The following is a 19,595-nucleotide window of genomic DNA, read 5'->3' as shown; positions in this document are numbered from 1 at the left end:
GAATCAGAATCAGAGGAGCCTGGGCATTAGTTAGACATACATTCAGTAGCCACTTTATTAGGTACATCTGTACACATGCTCGTTAATGCAATCATGTGGCAGCAACTCAACATGTAAGAGCATGCAGACATGGTCAAGAGGTTCAGTTGTTGTTCAGCTCAAACATCAGAATGGGGAAGAAATGTGACCTAAGTGACTTTGATGTGTTGGTGCCAGGTAGTATGGTGTGAGTATCTCGGAAAGAGTTCATCTGCTGGGATTTTCATGCACAACAGTCTCTAGAGCTAACTGAGATGGATGTGGAAAAAAAACCTCCAGTGAGCGTCAGTTCTGTGGGTGAAAATGCCTTGTCAATGTGATAATGACCAGACTGGTTCAAACTGACAGGAAGGTCACAGTAAATCACCTCGATGTAACATCATGTGTTACAACAGTGGTGTGCAGAAGAGTATCTCTGAATGCAAAACACGTCAAAACTTGAAGTGGGTAGTCCACAGCAGCAGGAGACAATGAGCATACACTCAATGGTCACTTCATTAGGTACAGGAGGTATCCAGTGAAGTGGCCACCTGGTGTAATTTAAGAATCATACAGACAGCACTGGTTTTCTGTATTGTTTTAATGTGAGAATGAATGTAAGGCAAAACTCAACATCAGTTGGGAGGCACAAAATGGGTGAGTGTATTGATGCACCATCAATAACTCTCAGAGACATGAGTCGAAATAGGCTTTTATTAGCTGGAAGGAAGCACCGTCAGCCGCAAGATATCACCACACAACATCCTGGAGACTGAGGGAGGAGCAGTCAGCAGAGGGGCGTGCCCAGACAGGTATATGTAGTTCACCACATGTATGAGGATGTCTCAGCAGCAGAAATGCTCAACCAAGGCATTGCAGTGCCTCAAGTGATTGGAGGAATTCATTACATCAATACTTAGGATCATGACAACATGGAGGAGAACACTGGTTCATTGAGTCTACATTAGCCCCTAGTTGCTCATCACTACCAAAGGATCTGGAAAGATTTTTGAAAACTTAATGACATTATTTCCAAACCTCCAATCTGTTCAATTTATTGCATATCTATGGTATGTGGAGTACCCAAAACACCTTCAAGGAGCAGTGCATCAAGAAGCTGGTGTCCATCATTAAGGACCCTCACCACCCAAGACATGCCTTCTTTACATTGCTACCACCAGGAGGGAGGTACAGGACCCTAAAGGCACACACTCAATGATTCAGGAACAGCTTCTTCCCCTCTGCCATCTGATTTCTGAATGAATATTGAACCCATGAACACTACCTCACTACTTTTTACTTTTTTTTGTACTACTTATCTAATTTAACAATTTTATATATATACACACACACACACACACACACACATACATGCGTATACTCTATCTACAGTAGTGTATATATTTTCTATAATTCACAGTTCTTTTTTCTGTATTATAATGTATTGCAATGTACTGCTGCCTCAAAGTTAACAAATTTCACAACACATGCTGGTGATATTAAACCTGATTCTGATTCTGATACTAATTCTGTGCAAAAGTCTAAGATACATGTAAAAAAAAACTCTGTAAAGTGAAGATGCTTTCAAAAATAATGAAATAAGTTTCTAAATAACAAAAAAAATTACTATAAAGATCAGTGAATAGTAAAAATCTAAATCAAATCAATATTTGGTGGCGCTACCCTTTGCCTTTAAAACTGCATCAATTCTTTTAGGTACACCATTGTGCAGTTTTATTAGAAAATCAGCTGGTAGGCTGTTCCAAGCCTCTTGGAGAACTTGCCCCAGTTCTTCTGCAGACACTTGGCTGCCTCACTTGCTTCTGTCTCTCCAGGTAATCTCAGACAACCTCAATAATACTGAGATCAGGGCTCTGCAGAGGCGATACCATCTGAAACCAAATTTTTTAAAATTGTGCCCAAGACTTCTGCACAGTATTGTATGTTGGGATGGTGGGGAGGGTGGTTGTGGTTAGGGTTTCTAGTCTCCTCCCACACTCCAGTTACATATGGGTTAGTAAGTTGTGGACACACCATGTTCTTGCCTGAAGCAGGGCAACACTTGCCAGCTGCCCTCAGCATATTCTTGGTTGGTCCTTAAATGCTGCATTTCACTCCATGTTTTGATGTGCAAGTGACAAATAAAGCTAGTCTTTAATCTTAAAATATCTGAATCAGAGTTGGTTTATTATTGTCTCATGTACCAAGATACAGTGTTAAGCTTGGATTGCATACTGTCCATACAGATCAAATCATTACACAGTGCATTGAGGTAGAACAAGGTAAAGCAATAGCAATGTAGATGTCCCTCTTTCTTCCCTTCTTCCCATGGTCCACTCTCCTCTCCAATCAGATTCCTTCCTCTCCAGCCCTTTACCTTTCCCACCTATCACCTCCCTGCTTCTTACTTCCTTCCCCACTCATCTGGCTTCACCTATCAAATTCTAGCTTGTACTCCTTCCTCTCCCCCCACCTTTTTATTCTGGCCACTTCTGTCTTCCTTTCCAGTCCTGATAAAGGGTCTCGGGCTGAAACATCAACTGTTTATTCCCTTCCATAGACGCTGCCTGACATGTTGAGTTCCTCCAGCATTTTATATGCGTTGAACAGAATGCAGAATAAAGTGTAACAACTATAGAGAACATGCAGTACAGGTAAACATTAAGGTGCAAGATCATAACAATATCATAATTAGCAAAAGAGTTCTAAGAAGATTAAAGGTGAGCTTCTTCATCAGGAGATTTGTCTTTGGAATCTACTCCATGTCCATCCGTCTCTCCATCAGCCATGTTCACTAACGGAGTGCAGCACACACTAAGTGAGGCTTTGGACATAAGGTAAAACCAACAGATGGCGTGAGATCCAAGCTGGTTCCAGGCACAGCGTGGAACGAAAATCTCTGCATCAAGGTCGTGAAAAACAGAAACAGCTCCATCTTGGCCAAGCTTTCCCCAATGCATATCCGCCGACCTTTAAAATGCAGGAGAAAATAAATTCAGACTATTAGATATCCATAGAGTTATGAATACATTCCTTGTACTAGCCTTGTAAAGCGGATGATGTTTATAATGATAGCTAACATTTAAAACTCTTTAGTCAGCAATAAATTAAGATTCTGGAATTCATGGGAATTCTGGTCACCTCATTACAGGAAAGGTGTGCTGAATTTGGAGAGAGTGCAGAAGAACATCTGCCGTGATTAAAGGACATCAGCTATAAGGAAAGTTTGGACAAATGTGTGTATTTTATTTAGAGGTAAACAAGACAGAAAGAGGCCCTTCAGGCCCAAGTCCATGCTGCCCAGTTATACTCATGTGACTAATTAACCTAATAATCTGTAGGTTTTTGGAATGTGGGAGGGTACCGGAGATAATTTACAAATTCCTTACAGACTGTGTTGGAAATTAAACCCAGGCTACTGGTGTTGTAAAGCATTATGCTAACCACTATGCTACCATGCTGCTCCAAACTTGGGTAGTTCCATTTGGCATGTCAGAGGCTGAGGGGAGGGCTAACAGAGGCTTATAACATAATGAGAGTGGTGGACAAAGTAAACAGTCGGAATCTTTTCCCAGGATAGAATTGAAACGTACTCAAGGACATGCATTTAAGCTGAGAGAGGCAAGTTTTTTTTTTAAACATGATTCGTATATTTTTGGAATGTGCCACCAGGAATAGTGGGGGAAGGTGATATAATGGTAGTTTAAGAGGCTGTTAGACATATGAATAAGAACAAGATTCTGCAGATGATGAAAATAGATAGGTAGGTAGATAGATAGCTATATACTTTATTGATCCCAAAGGAAATTTGTGTCACTGTAGCATTACAAGTGCACAAATAGAAGCATTAGAAGAGAAGTAAAAAAGAATAAAATAAGTTATAAGTTACCACAGTCTAATGGGGGGGGGGGGAGGTCATCACTTCCCAACCTGTAGGTTGACTCATTATAGAGCCTAATGGCCGAGGGTAAGAGTGACCTCATATTGGAGCGGCAACACACACAAAATGCTGAAGGAACTCAGCGGGTCAGGAAGCATCTCTGGAGAGGAATGAACAATCGATGTTTATGGCCAAAACTCTTCTTTGGGACTGAAAAGGAAGAGGGAAGAAGCCAGAATAAGAAGGTGTGGGGAGCGGAAAGAAATTATATCGATACCTGGTTAATACATGCACCTTACGTTAGGTGGTGATAACAGCTGTTAAAAAAAACTCTGACATTCTGTTTAAAAACATTTCAAAATCATTCAAAGTTGCATTCATTGTAAAATATGTCATTTTTATATTTCTTGCACTGTACTACTGCCACAAAATAAAAAAAATCACAATATGTGTTTTGGCTCAGAGCCTTCATTGGAACGACATGTGTGTTGCTCAACATTTTCAGCATCTGCAGAACCTGTTATAACTCTGACAACGTTATATAAATTGGTTATAATATTCCAATGATTTGGTACCTGCAGAGAAAGGTATGAAGGCATCTCTCTTCACAAACCTCCCCTCGGCATCTAGAAAGTGGGAAGGGTTGAAGTCGTCTGGTGTTTCCCATTGAGTTTTGTCACGGAGGACAGAAGATAGCAGGGGAATTATCTGCATTCCCTTTAAAACAAAAGGAAATGTGAACATCATAGTCAGTTCTAAACCTTCTTCCTGTTGGGTGCAACTGGAGAATTCTGATATTATTTTACTAACAACAGGAGAGACCCTGTGAATTTTAGAGCAAATGAAACTCCCACACTTGGAGAAATGTGTTCAGAATCAGAATCAGGTTTATTATCACCAGCATGTGACATGAAATTTGTTAACTTTGTCAAAACTCCCACAGTTGGAGAATTGTGTTCATTTCTGGCCATCTCATTACAGGAAGGATGTGGAAGCTTTAGAGAGGGTGCAGAGGAGATTTAACAGGACTAAAGAGCAGCTCTTATGAGGATAGGTTGACAGGGGTCAAACTAGGGCTTTTCTCTTTAGAGTGAAGAAGGATGAGAGGAGTCGTGATAGAGGTTTACAAGTTAAGAGGCAGAGATAGAGTGGACAGCTAGAGTCTTTTTCTCAGGGCAAAAATAACTGATACAAGGGAGTTTAATTTTAAGGAGATTGGAGAAAAATACAGCGGAGGATGTCAGAGGTTTTTTTTTACACAGAGAGTGGCGGAATGCCCTGCCAATGGTAATGGCAGAGACAGATAAATTAGAGGCATTTATTTTAGATAGGTACATGGATGACAGCAAAACGGAGCGTTACTTAGGAGGGAACAGTTAGATTGAGTTTAGAGTAGGTTAAAAGGTCAGCACAACATCATTGGCTGAAGGCCTGTAATGTTCTACTATATGTTCTAAGCATAGACAAAATGCTGGAGGAACTCAGCAGATCAGACAGCATCAATGAAGACAAATAAGCAGTCATCATTTCAGGCCTAGACCCTTCATCAGGACTGGAAATGAAGGGGGAAGAAGCCAGAATAAGAAGGTGGGGTAAGGGAAGAGGTACAAGCTGGTAGGTTACAAGTGAGACCATGTGAGGGGGAAAGTGAATGTTGAGGGGGGGAATGAAGTAAGAAGCTGTCAGGGGATAGGTTGAAGAGGTAACAGAGCTGAAGAAGAGGAATCTGATAGCAGAGGACAGTGGACCATGGAAGAATGGGAAGGAGGAGAGAAACCAGAGAGAGCTGATGGACAGGTGAGGAGAAGGGGTGAGAGGGTAACCAGAATGGGGAACGGAAAAAGAGAATGCAGCAAAATATTGGAAGCTGGAGAAGTCATTGAGGATTTTGACCCGGAATTTGACTGTTCATTCCCCTCCTTAGTGTAGCCTTGTGCTTTCTCACATAACCTAGTGTAGTTTTGTGTTGTTTCATATCCTGGAGGAATGTTGTTTCGTTTTTACTGTGTACTGTACCAGCAGTTTATGGTCAAAATGACAGTAAAAGCAACTTGAACTTGAACTTGAGATTCTGCATAACTTGTTGAGTTCATCCAGCGTTTTGTGTGCGTGCTCTAGATTTCCAGCATCCACAGAATATCATGGTTGTATACAAATTGCAATATTGATTTTATTTAAAAAAAATTCTATTCCTTTATTTTGTTATTTCTTATAGTAATAGCTAGAATATGCAACATGGGCCATTCAGCCCATTGAGTCTGTTCTGCCATTCCACCATGGCTAATCTTAGATCCCACTCAACTTAATACACCTGCCTTCTCCCCATATCCTTTGATGCCCTGACTGATCAGGAAACGATCCAATTCAGCCTTAAATATGCCATGGGAATTGACCTCCACCACAGTCTGTGGCAGATCATTCCACAGGTTCACTATTCTCTGCATAAAAAATTCTAAAAGGCTGCCCCTCAATTTTGAGGCTGTGCCTTCCAGTTCTAGGTACCCCCACCACAGGAAATAACATCTCCACATCCACCCTATCTAGTCCTTTCAACATTTGGTAGGTTTCAGTTAGATTCCACTCCCCCCCCCCCCCCCACATTCTTCTAAATTTCAGTGAGCACAGGCACAAAGCTGCCAAAAGCATCGCATATGTTAACCCCTTCATTCCCAGAATCATCCTCGTGAACTTCCTTTGGTCTGTCTCCAATGACAGCACATCGTTTCTGAGATACGTGGCCCAAAACTGTTGACAATACCTGAAGTGCAGCCTGACTAGTGTTTTATAAAGCCTCTCCTTGCTTTTATATTCTATTCCCCTTGAAATAAATGCCAACATTGCATTTGCCTTCTTTACCACAGACTCAACCTGTAAATTAGCCTTCTGGGAGTCCCAAGTCTTTCAAAAATATCAAAGCAATGATTCATTCCTCCAGGTTATGTGCAATTTCCAATGCATTTCAAGGTGCTAAACACGGGGCAGCTTACCAAGATACAATCCTATAGCTTTGCAGGAAAGATACTGGTTTGATGTTTGAACTTTCTCCCCATTTAGATAATAGTATACATTATTGTTCCTTTACCAAAATTCATTATTGTACATTTCCCAACAGTTTTCCATATGCCAATTTTTGCCCATTCTTCCAATTTGTCTAGGTCCTGCAGCAATCACCTTACCTCCACAGTACTACCTACCCCTCCACCTATCTTCGTATCATCCACAAACTTTGCCACAAAGCCATGAATTTCATTATCTAACTCATTGACAAGCAAGGTGAAAAGTAGCGGTCCCAATACCGAACCCTGAGGAACACCAATAGTCTCCGGCAGCCAACCAGAAAAGGATCCCTTTATTCCCACTCACTGCTTCCTACCTGTCAGCCATTCCTCTATCCATGCCAGTATCTTTCCTGCAAAGCCATAGGATTGTATCTTGGTAAGCTGCCCCGTGTATAGCACATTGAAATGCATCAGAAATTGCACATAACCTGGAGGAATGAATCATTGCTTTAATATTTTTGTTCATAATTTGAAGAGTTTTACCTTTGGAATGAAATATTCTCTGAAGTGAGTATCCTTGGTTGTTGCATGTGGCATATTCATTGGGATGATGTTGGCAAATCTCTGGATCTCATGCAATACTGCATCAGTATATGGCATTGCCTTCCGATCCATCATTTGGGGTGCTCGCTCTGTTCCAATAACTCTATTAATTTCCTCTTGCACGTTTCCTTAAGAAAATAATACTTCAGTTTCTATGGCAACAGAAAACTGCAAATGTTGGACATATGAAATAAGAAGAAAGAAAGTGACGGAAATGCTCAACAAATCAGGCTGTATCTATGGAAAACGAAACAGTCTACTATTTAGATTGGTGATCTTTCATTAGAATAGACTCAAGTTCCCACAGCCTATGGACTCACTTTCAAGGACTCTTCATCTCATGTTCCTGATATTTATTGTTTATTTCTTTTTTCTTTTTTTCTTTTTATATTTGCACAATTTGTTGTCTTTTGGTTCAATGTCCAAGTTGTCATGGTCTTTCATTGATTCTGTAATGGTTATGAATTTATTGAGTACACTGGCAAGACAATCTCAGGGTTTTATTTGATGACATATATGTACTTTGATATTAAATTTATTTGAACTTCCAAGTTGCAGAGAATAGTGTACCGCTTTGCTAGTGACACGGGTTCAATCCTGCCACTGTCTGCAAGGAATTTGTATGTTCTCCCCGTGACCGTGTGGGTTCCTCCAGGCATTCTGTTTCCTCCCACATTCCAAAGGGACAGTAGGGCCTGTTACCATGCTACATCTCTAAATAAAAACATAGAAAAGAAAAATACCTCTGACTAGTCTCTCCAAACTAATAGTCCATGTGAGATTTGAGAGGATTTGAATATCCTGTAAATTCTGAGAAATTTAATTTTTCCAGCATTCTTTACTGGCAGGACATCTTTCTTTCATTGTTGAAAGCCTTTAACTATAAAATATAGAGCTGAAGTTAATACCAGCTTCACTCACAGCACAGTTATAAAATGGAGCTGGTGGAAGGGCAAGTCAAAGTAAGCTTATTATCGAAGTACATACATACCACTTACGTGTCACCATATACTACCTTGAGATTCATTTTCTTGCAAGCATTTAGAGGCAAACAAAGAAATACAATAGCGTTTACATATGAAAAGCTATACAGACTGTAAATAAAAACTGTTGTTGACAAAATCAAAGACTGTGATGAATCAATGTATGGGAGGGAGATTGAAAATCCAGTTGAATGGTGCCACAACAGCAACCACTCACTCAACACAAACAACAGAAAATCTGCAGATGCTGGAAATCCAAACAACACACAAAAATGCTGGAGGAACTCAGCAGGTCAGGCAGCATCAATGGAAAAAGAGTATAGCCAGCGTTTTGGGCCAAGACCCTTCAGCAGGACTGGAGAAAAAAAGGTGAGGAGTAGAGTTAATAGGCGGGGAAAGGTGAAGTAAAGTTGGGAAGTTGATTGGTGAAAGAGATACAGGGCTGGAGAAGGGGGAAGAGGACAGAAGGCCTTGGAAGAAAGAAAAGGGGGAAAAGCTCCAGAGTGAGGTGAAGGGCAGGCCAGGTGATAAGGTGAGAGGGGAAAAGGGGATGGGGAATGGAGAAGAGGGCGGGGGCCATTATCGGAAGTTCAAGAAATCAATGTTCATGCCATTAAGTTGGAGGCGACCCAGATGGAATTTAAGGTGTCGTTCCTCCAGTCTGAGTGTGGCCTCATCGCGGCAGAAGAGGCCATGGATAGACAAATTGGAATGGGAATGGGAAGTGGAATTAAAATGGGTGGCCACTGGCAGATCTTGCTTTCTCTGGCAGATGGAGCGTAGGTGCTCAGCAAAGTGGTCTTCCAATCTACGTCAGGTCTCAGCTATATACAGGAGGCCACATGTAATTAATCACATGTAGTTCATGTGAGAGTTCATGTAATTAATCACCTCTGACCTGAAAATGGGACTGTATCAGATGGGTTAGAACATAGAATAGTACAGCACATTACAGGCCCTTCGGCCCATAATGTTGTGCTGACCCTCAAACCCTGCCTTCCATAAAACCCCATACCTTAAGTTCTTCCATATACCTGTCTAGTAGTCTCTTAAACTTCACTAGTGTATCTGCCTCCACCACTGACTCAGGCAGTGCATTCCACGCACCAACCACTCTCTGAGTGAAAAACCTTCCTCTAATATCCCCCTTGAACTTCCCTCCCCTTACCTTAAAGCCATGTCCTCTTGTACTGAGCAGTGGTGTCCTGGGGAAGAGGCACTGGCTGTCCACTCTGTCTATTCCTCTTAATATCTTGTACACCTCTATCATGTCTCCTCTCAGCCTCCTTCTCTCCAAAGAGTAAAGCCCTAGCTCCCTTAATCTCTGATCATAATCCATACTCTCTAAACCAGGCAGCATCCTGGTAGATCTCCTCTGTCCCCTTTCCAATGCTTCCACATCCTTCCTATAGTGAGGCAACCAGAACTGGACACAGTACTCCAAGTGTGGCCTAACTAGAGTTTTATAGAGCTGCATCATAACATTGCGTCTCTTAAACTCTATCCCTCGACTTATGAAAGCTAACACCCCATAAACTTTCTTAACTACCCTATCTACATGTGAGGCACAGACTATTTGTATGACTCTATAACTCACTGCTGCTGGTTGTTTTATACCTTTGAAATCAAACACATGAATTTTGGCAGAATGAGATTTTATTCCGATAAACAGGTAGACAAGTAAATTTAAATAATCTCTTACTTTGAATTTGTGGATACTTCATCATCAGTAGAATAGCCCAACGCAGTGTGGAAGAGGAGGTATCCGTTCCGGCTGCAAACAGGTTGGTTACTGAAGTTACCAAGTTGTTGTCATGGAAATAGGAATCAGCGTTATTTAATTCCTTTGAAATGATTAAAAAAAAGATAAAACATGAAATTAGTTTGGAACCAAGTGCTGTCAGACCAGTGTTTAGAAACAGGACCCGGGTCGGCACAGGATCTCAAATAGTGGAGCTGCTGACTCACAGCGCCAGAGATCTGGTTTCAAACCTGACCTCAGGAGCTCTCTGTGTGGAATTGGCATGCTCTCCCAGTGGATTCCTCCCACATCCTAAGGCCAGTAACATTGATTGGTTAGACGGCCGCTGTCAAGGGGAGTGGCAGAATCTGGGCTAATGTTAATGAGAATGTGGTGAGAATGACCAAAAATCAAAGATCAGCTTTACTCACCACATATATTTACATGTGTAAGACCATAAGGCCATAGGAGATAGGAACAGAATTAGGCCATTCAGCCCATTGAGTCTTCTCCACCATTCCATCATGGCAGATTTTTTTATCCCTCTCAACCCCATTCCTTTACCTTCTCTCTGTAGCCTTTGACACCCTTACCTAATAGTAATCTACTAAACTAGGCTTTAAATATACCCAATGATTTGGCCTCCACAGCTGTCTGCAGCAATGAATTCCACAGATTCACCACCCTATGGCTAAAGAAATTATAGACAATAGACAATAGGTGCAGAAGTAGACCATTCGGCCCCTCGAGTCTGCACCGCCATTCTGAGATCATGGCTGATCATTCACTATCAATACCCAGTCCCTGCCTTGTCTCCATATCCCTTGATTCCCCTATCCATCAGATATCTATCCAGCTCCTTCTTGAAAGCATCCAGAGAATTGGCCTCCACCATCTTCCGAGGCAGTGCATTCCACACCTCCACAACTCTCTGGGAGAAGAAGCTCTTCCTCAACTCTGTTTTAAATAACTGACCTCTTATTCTCAATCCATGCCCTCTGGTACTGGACTCTCCCAACATCTGGAACATATTTCCCGCCTCAATCCTATCAAATCCTTTAATTATCTTAAACGTTTCAATCAGATCCCCTCTCAATCTCCTCAATTCCAGTGTGTACAAGCCCAATCTCTCCAATCTCTCTGCGTAAGACAGCCCTGCCATCCCAGGAATCAACCTAGTGAATCTACGCTGCACTTCCTCAATTGCCAGAATGTCCTTCCTTAAACCTGGAGACCAAAACTGTACACAATATTCCAGGTGTGGTCTCACCAGGGCCCTGTACAAATGCAAAAGGACATCCTTGCTCTTGTACTCAATTCCCCTTGTAACAAAGGCCAACATTCCATTTTCCCTCTTCACTGCCTGTTGCACTTGCTCATTCACCTTCATTGACTGGTGAACTAGGACTCCTAGGTCTCTTTGCATTTCTCCCTTACCTAACTCTACATCGTTCAGACAATACTCTGCCCTCTTGTTCCTGCTTCCAAAGTGGATAACTTCACACTTATTCACATTGAATGACATCTGCCAAGTATCTGCCCACTCACCCAGCCTATCCAAGTCTCCCTGTATTCTCCTAACGTCCTCTTCGCATGTCACACTGCCACCCAGTTTAGTATCGTCAGCAAACTTGCTGATATAGTTTTCAATGCCCTCATCTAAATCGTTGACATAAATCGTAAAGAGCTGTGGTCCCAATACAGAGCCATGTGGTACCCCACTAGTCACCTCCAGCCAGTCCGAGAAACACCCATTCACTGCTACCCTTTGCTTCTTCCTCATTTCCATTCTAAAGGGATGTTCTTGTGTTCTGAGATTGTTCCCACTGGTATTAGACTCTCCTACTATATGAAACATCCTCTCCACAACCACTCAATCTAGGCCTTTCAATATTTGATCGGTTTCAATGAGAATGCTCTCTCATTCTTCTGAACTCCAGCGAGTAGAGGCCTGTAGCCATCAAATGCTCCTCATAAATTAACTCTTTAATTTCCAAAATCAGTCTTGTGAACCTTCTTTGGACCCTGTCCTTTTATCGATAAGGGGTCCAAAACTGCTCACAATACTCCAAGTGCAGTCTGACCAATGCTCTATCCAGCCTCTGCATTAGGAGTTTGCCATAAAGAATAAATATGCAAGGTTAACATTCTGGATTGGCATGGAGAAAACTAATTAAGGGATTACTGTTGTTTAAATTTCAGAAACAGAACGCCAGCAGCCGAGAAATGCAAGGCACTAGTCTCCCAATACTTTCCCAATGTTAGGAACACAAATCATGCAGGAGAATCTCTACTGACACCAGGACAAGAGGGAGGGAATCTCCACTGAGATCGGGACACGAGGTAGGGAACCTCCTCTGGGACTAAGACATAAAAAGGGGATTGTTTGCACCTGCTTCATCAGTGTCAGCAAGGTAACGGAGAGATCTGAAGCAACATCCATCATTTCTGAATGCCTCACTTCTACCCCACTACACTTCTCTCTGCCTCGGAAAAGCGGCCAATGTAAATCAAAGTCACTGGACACGATCTCTTCTCCCCCTCCCATTGGGCAGAAGGTAGTGGTGGGGGTGGAGGGGTTGGATCGGTAGCATAATGGACAGCACAACAACATAACAGTTATGTAACGCTATCACATCACCAGCATTCAGGGTTCAATTCCCACCGCTGCCTGTAAGGAGCTTGTACGTTCTCCCTGTGACTGCATGGGTTTTCTTTGTTGCCTCCCACATTCCAAAGATGCACGGGTTAGAGTTAGTAGGCTGTGAGCATACTACGTTGGTGCCAGAGGTATGGCAACACTTGCAGGCTGCCCTCAGCACATATTGAAACTGGGTTGGTCATCGAGCAAACAAAACTTTTGTTTGGATGTGTCGATATCTTGATACACATGTGACAAATAATAAACTCATAAACCAATTCCATTTCCAATTATGTTGCTGCCTGATCTGCTGTGTAGTTCCAGTACTTACTGCCGAGCATACTTTGCCTAAAATAAATACCGTGAGATGCCACGCAAGCGTAGCAGTTAGTGCGATGGATGCCATTACAACTCGGGGAGCTGGAGCTCAGAGTTCAATCCTGACATCCTCTGTAAGGAGTTTGTACGTCCTCTGCTTGGAATGTGTGGGTTTCCTCCAGATCCTCTGGTTTACTCCCACAGTCCAAAGACGTACTGGTTAGTAGGTTAGTAGCTCATTGTATATTGTCTCGTGATTAGCTAGGGTTAAGTCAGGTGCTGCTGACGGCACAGCACGAAGGGCCGAAAGGCCTATTCCACACTTTATCTCTAAAGTTAGCGAAATATTTGTGTACCTCTTCTCGTTTTACCAAGAAAGCATCAATCAAGCTCCTTATATTGTTCTCATTCAGAGTTTTCTGATGCTCTCTGTAAAAATTCTGGATAAGCTGAACCATTTGTGTTCGATTTTGAAAGATTTTCTTGTGAGTTCCAGGTAGAAAGCCGAGGAAAGGAAATGCGTTGTACATCTGAGGAATATAGAACATGTTTAGTCCACCAAATGGTTCACCACTGTTCTGTAGAACATAGACTAATTGAGGCCTTCTGTTGGTCAGAATCAATGATAGATATTGCATCCCGGCTATCTAGGTGATATACAAGCCAGGGCAGTGTGATATGCAGAGTGAGCTGCTGCCCGTGTAGTAGGCTCACCTTCTTCATGCAGCTGATGAATCCAAAGGAACAATTTTGCACCAGCAGTGTGGCAAGAGTTGTCAGTCAACATTGAACTCAACATAGGACAATACATGTACATGCAACTATGATAAACCAATTCCAATTCCAATGGGTGTTAAGTGGGTGTTAATGGGCATGGGCAAATGAATAACAGGGAAATAACTGGAGAAATCAGATTGATTTGAGACAGTATTGACATGGTGAACTATATAGAGACATGGAGACATATAGTCCAGAAACAGGCCCTTCGGTCCAACTGTCCCATGCCAGCCATGATTCCCACCTAAGCTAGTCCTATTGGTCCTTGTTTGGTCCATGTCCCTGTAAACCTTTCCAAAGCAAGTGCCTTTTAAATGTAAGGGCCAGGTAATCAAGGACCAACAGGCAGATGTTTAGGGTGATAAAAGAATGACTTATAGGAAACTTGAGGGGCAACTTTTTTACCATGAGGGTGGTCTTTTGCTGGTGGGGGGTTGTTGTTGCTTTGCTGCTGCTTACGCATGGGAGGAGGGAGTTGGGGGCACTGTGGGGTTCTAACATTTAACTGTCGTTCATTCTTTGGGGTATTCCTCTATTTTTGTAGGAGGTTTGCGAAGAAAAAGAATTTCAGGATGTATATTGTATACATTTCTCTGAGATTAGATTGTACTTTTGAACCTATATGGAATGAACTGCAAGAGAGTGGTTGAGGCAGGTGCATTAACAACATTTAAAAGGCATCTGGCAGAATAATAATTCTGTACAGATTAGGTGGGCTAAAGGACCCATTTCTGTGCTGTAGTGCTTGGTGATTATGATCCTATGATAGCTTCCACAGAATGGGATATTAGCAATGTATTGTACACACAGTAGTCACTTTATTAGTAGGTACGCTACATCCTATATCTAAAAAGTGGCCACTGAGTGTAAGGTTGTGGTTTTCTGCTGCTGTAGCCCATCCACTTCAGGGTTTGATGTGTTGTGCATTCACAGATGCTCTTCTGCACACCACTGTTGTAACACATGGTTACTTGAGTCACTGTTGCTTTCCTGTCAGCTTGAAACAGTCTCATCATTCTCCCCCGATCTCTCTCAATTAATAAGGCATTTTCACCCACAGTGCTGCTGGTCACTGGATGGTTTTGCACCATTCGCTGTAAACTCTAGAGACTATTATGTGTGAAGATCTCAGGAGATTAGCAGTTTCTGAGATACTCAAACCACCCCATCTGGCACCAAGATTCATCCCACAGTCGGTCCCTTAAATCTCATTTCTTCCCCCATTCTGATGCTTGGTCTGAAGAATAACTGAACGTGACCATGTCTGCATGCTTTATGCATTGAGTTGCTGTCACATATTGGCATTAATATGTAGATGTACAGGAGTACCTAATAAAGTGGCCATGGACTGTACTTTAATGTAGAGTGTAAACATATAAACTCACATGTGTATTTCAACAAGCTACACTATAATGGCAATATGCCATTCAAAAATAGTTCAGAACCGAATTCCATTGTAATACTGAATATACAGTTTACCTGCACTCTGGAAGATCCAAGCAGATTAAAATTTTCACGTATCAGTTTTGTTATGGTGAGAAATATTTCATCGTTGTAGTCAAATCGTTCTCCAAAAACTATAGAGCAGATAATATTGGCCATGGCAGAGGTAACAGGCACAGTTGTACTGAATGGTTGGCCTGCCAAAGAGAGAATATCAACACATTGTTCAATGCTAGGCCAGAAATAAAAGGCAATGCAATATATGTGTATTACGACTTCACTTTCTTTGCTCACGTAGTTCTGTGATTATACAGGCTGTGAATTGTCTACATTTCAGTCAGTACCCCGTCAGTATAGATTGGGAAGAACATCTCCTCCACAATCACCATCAGCACTGGTGCACCACCAGGCAGTGTCCTTTAGGAGGTACAGGAGCCTTAAGTACCACACCACCAAGATCAGAAACAACTATTACCTCCTCACCAGCTTTGGAACCAGCACGGATAACTAAAATGCATTTAAATAGCATTTAAAGGGCCCTTCCATGTCCTTCTTGTGAGTTCGCAAAGCACCTTACAGCTAATGAAGAGCTTTGGATGTGCAGTCACTGTGGGAGAAATGGCTGAGATCATTCAGATTCAGTTTATTGTCATTTAGAAACCACAAATGCAATGCTGTTAAAAAATGAGACAATGTTCCTCCAGAATGATATCACAAAAGCACATGACAAAACAGACTACACCAGAAAATCCACATAACGTTTGGCAATCCCCAATCCAGAGTCCGGAGAGGCTGCTGCGTATTAATGTCGCGCTACCGTCTTAGCACGTTCCCCAGAAAGGAGCTCCAAACCCACCAGACAAAAACAAGACCAAAAACTAAAGCTACAGGACCTGCACAAAACCACATAGTTACAACAGTGCAAACAATAGCATAATTGATAAAAAAGCAGACTATGGGCACAGTAAAAATAGTCCAAAGATGTTAAAAGACTATAAGTTCAAAAGAAATCACCACACAGTTTCCACAAGTCCCCAGGGTCCCGACAGACTCGTCATCCCACGCTGGCGGCAGAAGGGAATACCCCCGCTATGGACTTCCATGGCGCCGCCCGACTCAGCCTCACAGACGCAGCACACACCGAAAGTGACTTGACCACAGCGAACTCCGAGTCCGTCGAACCTCCGAGCTGACGACCATCCCCTCCGGCACAGCTTCTCCAAGCACCATCCTCTGCCGAGTGTATTAAGATGGCCCCGCCAACGGCCATCGGTAATGCGGCCCCGGGGGCCTGTTCTTCCCAGTAGAGTCCCGAACCTCACAGCAGCAGCAGCAATGAAGAAAGTCTTCCTGGAGATTTCCCGATGTTCCTCCGTGCTCCCAAGTTCATTTTCAATCGATTATGATTGCGCACGACACCTCACTTCACAAATAACAGATAATCAGCTCCGGAGTGGCCGCTGCAAGCTGCGTCGCACCACCATCTTGGAAATGTACTGTCCCGAATCAGTAATACAACCTGAGTTTGTAGATCTGAATAAATACCTACACTCTGGAAAATCCAAGCAGTTTAAAATTTTCATGTATCTGTTTTCTAACTGTGAGAAATATTTTGTCCTTGTGGTCAAATCATTTTGAAACTATAGGGCAGACAACTTTGGCCATGGCAGAGGTAATGGGCACAGTTCTGTTCAAGGGTTAGCACTGGCTGAGGGAGAAAGTGAGTAAAACTGCAATAATCTGTAACTGTAATCTAACTCGTGACCTTCCACTGCACCCTCTATCTGCACTGCACTTTCTCTGTACTGTAGCACTTCATTCTGTATTCTCTTATTGATTTACCTTGTACAATTGTAATGAATTCATCTGTTTGAGTGGTACACAAGACAAAAAGGACCTTCCTGGCCTCTCTAACAAATAAACTCTTCTCAGGCTTCCAGAAGGGTACAGATACCAAGTTTGACTGACATCTTGATGACAAATTCTGCCATTTTCATCAGGGATGATGGGCCTGGATATGTCTAGTCCGGTGGTGTTTATATATACCCCATAGTCTGTCCCTCCTGATTGGCTAGTCCTCATGCAATCAGGTTTCCACTCTCCCATCTTGTTTACTATCGAATTCCAGTTCTTACTTCCAGCAAGACCTTCACCTTTGTTAAAATTATTTTCCTCCAGTTTGATTTCAATGGCTTCCAAAAACCAGGCAATCCCAAAACCCATTGCTCTGTGCCGTTGGAGGCAATCCTATGGCCTTTGCGAAAGCAGAGTTTGCTACTGCCGATTTCTCCAGGTAACCCAAATTGACACACCTCCTGTGCTCCTGGGTGCCAGTTTCCACGGTCTGGCTGATACATGCTGCTGAGCATTCTCAGGGAATTTTAGCAAAGACAAAGGTCTTTAAGTAAGGACTGTAATTTAATTGTAAACAAGGTGAGAGAATGGAAACATGATTGGATGAGGACTAACCAATCAGGAGTAGAGGACTACAGGGGTATAAACACTGGAATAGACATGCCCAGACATCATCCCTGATGAAGAAGGCAGAGTTTGTCATTAAAATGTCAGTTATAATTGATACTTGTACCGGGCTGGAAGCCCGTGGAGAGTTTATTCGTATGCATGACAAGTTTTTCACTCTACCTTCGTAAATGTGACAATAATAAACCAATTTTCCAATCTATTGTTTCAAAATTGGATAAGATTAGCTCTTTTGTCAGTTGTACATCGAAACATACAGGGAAATATACGACACATGCCGGTGATAATAAACCTGATTCTGATGTGTTCTGTGTGGTAATGACCAACACAGTCCGAGGATGTGCTGGGGGCAGCCTGTAAGTGTTTCCTTGCTCCTGGTACCAACATAGCTTGCCCAAAGCTTGCTATGTTTTTTTGAAATGTGACAGGAAGCCAGAGCACCCAGAGGAGACCCATGCAGTCACAGGAAGAACATACAAGCTCTTTACAGGCAGCAGGGGGAATTGAATCCTGATCTCTGCAAAGTATTGTGTCCATTGCTACCATGACTATTGGAAACCCCAATGGTACAGCATCTAGTTCACTCATTCTCACACTCACTTTAACTTCACCGTTCATAGACTTTCCTGAAACTTGCCCATGTCAAAAATCTGCAGTCAAGGATCAACTTAATTTGCTATATACATTTCCATATATTATGAATTTACTGTGGTGTGTTAGTCAGGGCACAACATGCGATGAGAAACAATAACATTCAACAATTGTAAAGAATAAAGATTTATATAAGAATGAAAGTTGAAATGCAGATATTGAATAAAATGTGCATAAATACATAAATACCAGCATGTATTTACAATGTAATCAGCATTATAAAAGTAATTTAAAGTGTTTACAGTGCAGTGACAGGGTTAATAGATAGAAGGGGCATCTAACCAGAATAGTTGATCAGATTAACAACCTTATGGAAGAAACTTTTATGATGGTGTGATTTTTTTTTTGTTGTAGAAGCCCTGTAGCACTTTCCAAAATGAAGGGAATTATAGTCCGTTTGTGCAATAATAGGAGTTATATTGAATAGTCAGGTAAATATGCCAGTCCAGACCACCAGAATCCCAGAGTACTGGACCTCAGAACACAGTTACCAGTTGACCTCTGCAACAGGCACCTGGCATGACTACAGGCTGCTTGAAGTTTAAAGACAGGAAATTATAACAGAAGCGTCTGCTCTACAAATGTCACTTGTTCAATTCAATGTACCAGCCAGAGTAGAAGAGTGAACTGAAGTAAGACTCCAACCTTGGTGAGCTTCCACCTCTCGCACCAGGTACTTGGCCTCCTCAGTTATCTTGTCCTCAATTGTCCTCTTGCCCATTCCAAAATTGCGTAACGTCGTTAAAGTGAATCTTCGCATTTGTCTCCATGATTCTCCGTGTCCAAAAGAAATCCCTAAAAACCACATGCAATGAAAACTTGTGAGAACGTCTAGCCAAGAGGAAGAAGCTCTTCGATATTTCTCAGTCTCCACTTCATGGCCGTCACCGACAAATGAGATAACCTCACAGACTTCTACCGATATTCAGCTCAGAGCATCCTTACATGCTGCAATACTGTGTGGTCCGGAAACAACATGACAAACATACAGTATGTACGGAAAGGTGCTGGGAAAAAAACATAGAAAACCTACAGCACAATACAGGCCCTTCGGCCCACG

At 42.2% G+C, this 19,595-nt stretch overlaps 1 protein-coding gene across 1 annotated transcript in view; it reads right to left on the bottom strand.

The window, feature by feature from the left end:
* LOC132398969 (uncharacterized) overlaps positions 1–19,595 on the bottom strand; it is a 126,001-nt gene that overhangs the window by 81,256 nt on the left and 25,150 nt on the right. The window contains exons 4-10 of the mRNA XM_059978807.1: positions 19,142–19,330; positions 15,440–15,600; positions 13,540–13,713; positions 10,186–10,327; positions 7,441–7,628; positions 4,474–4,615; positions 2,814–2,988 (exon numbers count right to left, since the gene is read on the bottom strand). Of these exons, the coding sequence (XP_059834790.1) occupies positions 2,814–2,988; positions 4,474–4,615; positions 7,441–7,628; positions 10,186–10,327; positions 13,540–13,713; positions 15,440–15,600; positions 19,142–19,330 (1,171 nt within the window). The remainder of the gene's footprint in view (positions 1–2,813; positions 2,989–4,473; positions 4,616–7,440; positions 7,629–10,185; positions 10,328–13,539; positions 13,714–15,439; positions 15,601–19,141; positions 19,331–19,595) is intronic.

The sequence above is a fragment of the Hypanus sabinus genome, chromosome 9 (genome assembly GCF_030144855.1).
Source record: "Hypanus sabinus isolate sHypSab1 chromosome 9, sHypSab1.hap1, whole genome shotgun sequence".
Classification (NCBI taxonomy): domain Eukaryota; kingdom Metazoa; phylum Chordata; class Chondrichthyes; order Myliobatiformes; family Dasyatidae; genus Hypanus; species Hypanus sabinus.
This window is presented reverse-complemented; position numbering and strand designations above follow the sequence as displayed.